This window comes from Perkinsus marinus (assembly GCF_000006405.1).
Source record: "Perkinsus marinus ATCC 50983 genomic scaffold scf_1104296952964, whole genome shotgun sequence".
In the NCBI taxonomy this organism is placed as follows: domain Eukaryota; phylum Perkinsozoa; order Perkinsida; family Perkinsidae; genus Perkinsus; species Perkinsus marinus.
Window position 1 is genome coordinate 1 of NW_003208682.1, and position 4,733 is coordinate 4,733.

At 48.4% G+C, this 4,733-nt stretch overlaps 2 protein-coding genes across 2 annotated transcripts; both read right to left on the minus strand.

The window, feature by feature from the left end:
• Positions 1-960: 960 nt before the first annotated feature.
• On the minus strand, positions 961-2,929 carry Pmar_PMAR005692 (hypothetical protein; the record flags this gene model as incomplete). The annotated part of the gene is made up of 3 exons (XM_002776883.1): positions 961-1,308; positions 1,456-1,611; positions 1,685-2,929. 3 exons carry the CDS (start codon positions 2,927-2,929, stop codon positions 961-963), a joined length of 1,749 nt encoding a protein of 582 aa, XP_002776929.1.
• Positions 2,930-3,532: 603 nt separating this feature from the next.
• Positions 3,533-4,672, minus strand: Pmar_PMAR005693 (hypothetical protein; the record flags this gene model as incomplete). The annotated part of the gene is made up of 1 exon (XM_002776884.1): positions 3,533-4,672. One exon carries the CDS (start codon positions 4,670-4,672, stop codon positions 3,533-3,535), a length of 1,140 nt encoding a protein of 379 aa, XP_002776930.1.
• Between the last annotated feature and the right edge of the window lie 61 nt (positions 4,673-4,733).

Sequence of the window (4,733 nt, forward strand, 5' to 3'; positions counted from 1 at the left end):
TCTTTATCGATCAGCAGGGCTTTTTCATCAGCTGTTCTGTCCCTACCCCTCTCACTCCACCTAGGCAAGTCTTTCACGTCAATCAATCCTTGCAGGAGGCTGTCGTCAGCAATTTCGACCACTTGTTCTAGCATATTAGCTTCAGCAGCATCATTCTCGCTAGTACTATGATTAGTGTGTATATTGTTTTCGTTGCTGTTCTCGGTGATGAGCGACCATCCTTTTAGCGCTTCGATTAAGTCCTCACGGCGGAGAATAGACTCTTCACCCTTGATACGTCTTCTATACTCAGTAACCATTTTTAGCTTCTCTACACCTCTGACCTTCGTTGCAGGGTGCAACATTGCAGGGAGCAAAGCGTCTGGGGTAAGGTTACATATGACCTGCAATCGAGAGATCCAATCGGAAACTACGTGTCCATTCCGAGGTACCTTCAGGAAGAACTGCTCTTTGACGTTACTGCGTACCATTTGCAAATCCTCAAATTCTCCAGGAGGAGAAGTTTGAAGGAATATCCAGCACCGCTCAAGCTTCCTGAGGATTCACAGACTACTTCAAGGCGAAGAAAATGAACCACTCCGTTTGACTCACACAATGGATTTTACTGCCGTTCCCGGCTTCCTCCCTTGCATAACTTTGGTCGCTATGCGAAAAGGGATTAAGAAGCTACGAATTTGAATCAATAGCTCTTTGTTCGAAAGCAAGTTCTGGAAGTTCCTGAGCGCAATAAAGTTAACACTACTGGTTAGTTTTGGCCTAGAACAGCTGGACGCTTTCTAAGCTTGGATCTTACTAAGCTGACTTAAGGTATCACCTCGTTTTATTCTTTTCTCTGAGAAGTTCTTCAATACCCGACCAGCTCTTAATTATCTTATCGATCATCTCATAAACAGAGTCCCAGCGAACTGTGCTCCTTCGCTTTAGCCTGATCTGACCGTTGAAACATACACAGCGACTCTATTACTTGTTGTATCCAAGACGTGCTAGCTTGCCATTCAGCTTCGACCTCTTGAAGTACGCAACGAGGCGCGAGCTTGTCAGAAGAACCGACTCGACCGGAGCCGTTGCCTGCTCCTCGAGAAAAGCTTCAAGAGTCTCTCCAGTGTTCATGCTGCGTAGCGCATCCTCGCAGTTGTCTATCGCATTGTCCACAGGGTGTGTCATCCCGGCCTTCAGGGCGTTTTGCACCATATGTGCAAAACAGCACACGGAGGCCATATTGCCTTGCCCGAGAGCCGCCGTATTCGCCGAACAGCTATCACTGGCAAATAGCACCTTTTCTATCGGGATTTGATATCTAGAACATACCTGAAAACATTAATACTGTTCACTGAGCTTCAGTGATCCATTGCTCCTCGATATTATCGAGTCGATGAATGGACTAACTGGCGGTTAGTCCAAAAATATAGAGTCGATATTTATGGACTAACCATTAGTCGCTAACGTTGAGATTACCCGTTCCAAGCTTTCCTGAATGTCATCAGCGGTCATGGTCTCTGGTGTCTCCAGTGCCAGAAGAACGCTCCGCTGCACGTCGTTAACATTCAAAAGTGTGGTGACTCCAAGCACATTCTCGTGCTTATGGTGGCTGGTCCAGCCGTCGAAAAGTATCTACAACTCGCAGATTGCAAGGCTGACAGATACCTCCGTTAGTCCGCCTTCCCAATACCGATCCCCTGCTGACCTTTTCCCGTACTACCATTATTGGCTTTGGCTGCTGAGCTAGGTGGTTCTTAATCTTCTCTGTGGCGTCCGCCCCTTTCTTCAACATGTCGTCAGTAAGAGTCTTGGGGCAAAATAAGACTTGCGATGCATCGAAGCCCGACCTATTTTCTGCCCCCACCTGAGCCGCGACCTCAACGAATTTCTTGAATGCTGCTATCTGGGTTCCGTTGAAGCTTATACCAGGCACGCATGCCAGCAGATCAACCAACGCCGCATTCACAGCAGATTTCTGATTGGAATTGACCTTCCGTTTCTGGTAAAAGTACGATGCTATTGGTGGCTGATCCCTTTGTTCGTCGCATCCGTTGTCGATATGGCATAGAAGCGCCGAAGTATTTTGCTTCCTCATAGAGTAAACCTGTCCACATTTCTTGCAGACCGCGCGCTCTGGGTAGACAAACCCAGTTCGCTTGCACCGAATGACATGAAACTGCTCCCACACCCTGCTTGGCTTTGAGCGGCGATTTTCTTTGGGGCAAGTGTCGTATTTCTCGTAATCTAGCTTAGACTTGCACGGCGGTTCAGCGTAGGCATCAGGTGGAGCCTCAACAGTTCTTGCTGAGATCTGAGAGGGGCGGGAGAGAGTACCAGAGGAGCGAGGAGGAGAATCACCGGAGCGAGAGGGAGTACCAGAAGAGCGACAACGAGCACCAGAGGGGCGAGAAGGAGCACCAGAGGAGCCAGGAGGAGCACCAGAGGGGCGAGAAGGAGTAGCAGAGAAGCGAGGAGGAGCACCAGAGGGGCGAGAAGGAGTACCAGAGAAGCGAAGAGGAGCACCAGAGGGGCGAGAAGGAGCACTAGAGGAGCCAGGAGGAGCACCAGAGGGGCGAGAAGGAGTAGCAGAGAAGCGAGGAGGAGCACCAGAGGGGCGAGAAGGAGTACCAGAGAAGCGAAGAGGAGCACCAGAGGGGCGAGAAGGAGTAGCAGAGAAGCGAGGAGGAGCACCAGAGGGGCGAGAAGGAGTACCAGAGAAGCGAGGAGGAGCACCAGAGGAGCGAGAAGGAGCACCAAAAGAGCGTCGAAGAACACCACGAGAGCAAGAGTGCGCTTCAGGAGAGCTGTGCTCAGAAGACAGATCCATAATGGGTGCTATCCCAGTTTCAATCCTGCGACGCTTTCTGCCACCAGAGAAGCCACCTCCAATACCGGGTGGAAAGAATCCGGAACCCTGACCTCGCGGCGTTGCTGCATTCGATGTAGGCATGAGAAAGCGAATGGTACGTTGTGCTACGACAAACGAAATCAGATGGTATACGCAGGAAAACTTCTAGGCTATGTGCTTCCGAAGCAGTGCTTCGTTTAACGATGAACGGCGCGAAATGCGCCGTGACACGGCGGCTAACGGCCGCCGGCCATGCAGCTTGGCTACTATTTCAACAACAATTAGCAGCGCTACACTATAGCGGCTCAACTATTTGTAGCAGTAACTCAAAACTTATAGGCTGTATGTCACGGGTTTGGGTTTCAGTGGTTTCATTGTGCGCAACTTTTCAAATAGAAAATACATAAAAATGCCGGTGCCTTGGATCGAACCGGCGCCCTTGAATCGAGAGAATCGATTCGAGATCGATTCTCGGTTCCCGGTATCGACATTGAGCCAATCGATTATATAACTTCTGGGACCGAATCGATTCGAGATCGAGCCTCGAAACTCGAAAAGTTCAGAAGTATGATACAAACCTTCTCAACACTGACACTGTGGTACCATAACAAGGGGAACCCACAGCAGAAAAATAATGAAAGACACTTCTATCATCAACCTTATCCTCATCTTTCATCATATCCGACAAAGTGTATCATAAAACCATTAGTCCCATGAGCCAAAGTCACCGTACTCCCCAACCTCAGAGGAGCTCGACGAACTACCTTGCTGTTCAGCCTCACCATTAGAGCCCTTATAACAATAACTCTGCTCAATCTTGTGTACAGCTTGGACAGCAGCCTCAGCGGATACACTGTTAACGTCCAACCAACCAAAGATCCACTCCCAACGACGGAAGGTACTAATAGCCATCGGATCAAAGTTGCTTGGCTCTAGAGCAGAAAGAGCAGCCGCGTTACCTTGAGGATCATCATAATAATGATTGTACAGACACCTCCAGAAGACGGTCTTGTACATAGTAAATACCCTCATTAGACTGAAGTAAACCGGCTTAGTCAACGCTCTAACCCTCTTGTCGTAGGAACCGCCATCAGTCATCGCACCCGATGCAATAACAGGAGGACGATGAGGATCAATATCCCAGAGACCTAACGCATCATAGAAGGTCAGTACCACCAACATCCTAATAACGTGACCCACAGTACACAAAGTAGGACTACGCACCAAAGCTTCAGAATCCATATCCAATGCGTTGATAACATCCTTACCAGCGTAGCGACTGCGAAACTTCGTCCTACCGTGTAGAACAAAGAGACGTAAGGTAGGTTGCATAACCCCCCAAACTTCTGGTAGTATCATAACAGACCTCAGTACCGGGATATTCATAACCAACCATTCGAACGAATTCATATCCGCCTGCTGGAGAGAAGGAACCGCCAAAAACCCCAACCAATCAACATGGAGATAAGGTAAACGGTTACGACTCTTACTAGAACCAGCACCTTTTATAGCATCGGAGGTATACTGATAATTAATGGTGGGACAACGGAATCGTTGCTGATGAACAACATCAGAATAAGACACATTAGGAGTCAAAACCACATGACGCAACTCATCAATAGGCTTAATACCCGTATCAGCATCGATAGGGCTTCTATCACAAAGCTTCTTGACCAACTTTTCAAGAACTTGACCCCTCTTATCAGCAACATCCCTGTTCTGGTCGGCATACTGAACTGCTTCATCCAACAACTCGATGAAGGTAACCATCTCCTTGGTATCGATAGACTCATCCTTACTAATCTTCTCGAAGCGAACCATCAAATCATCGATAAGCATACCCATTATCGTAGAGAATGAGAAAAAACCCAGTAAAGAGAGCACCTGTATCAACACAGTAAGTGCT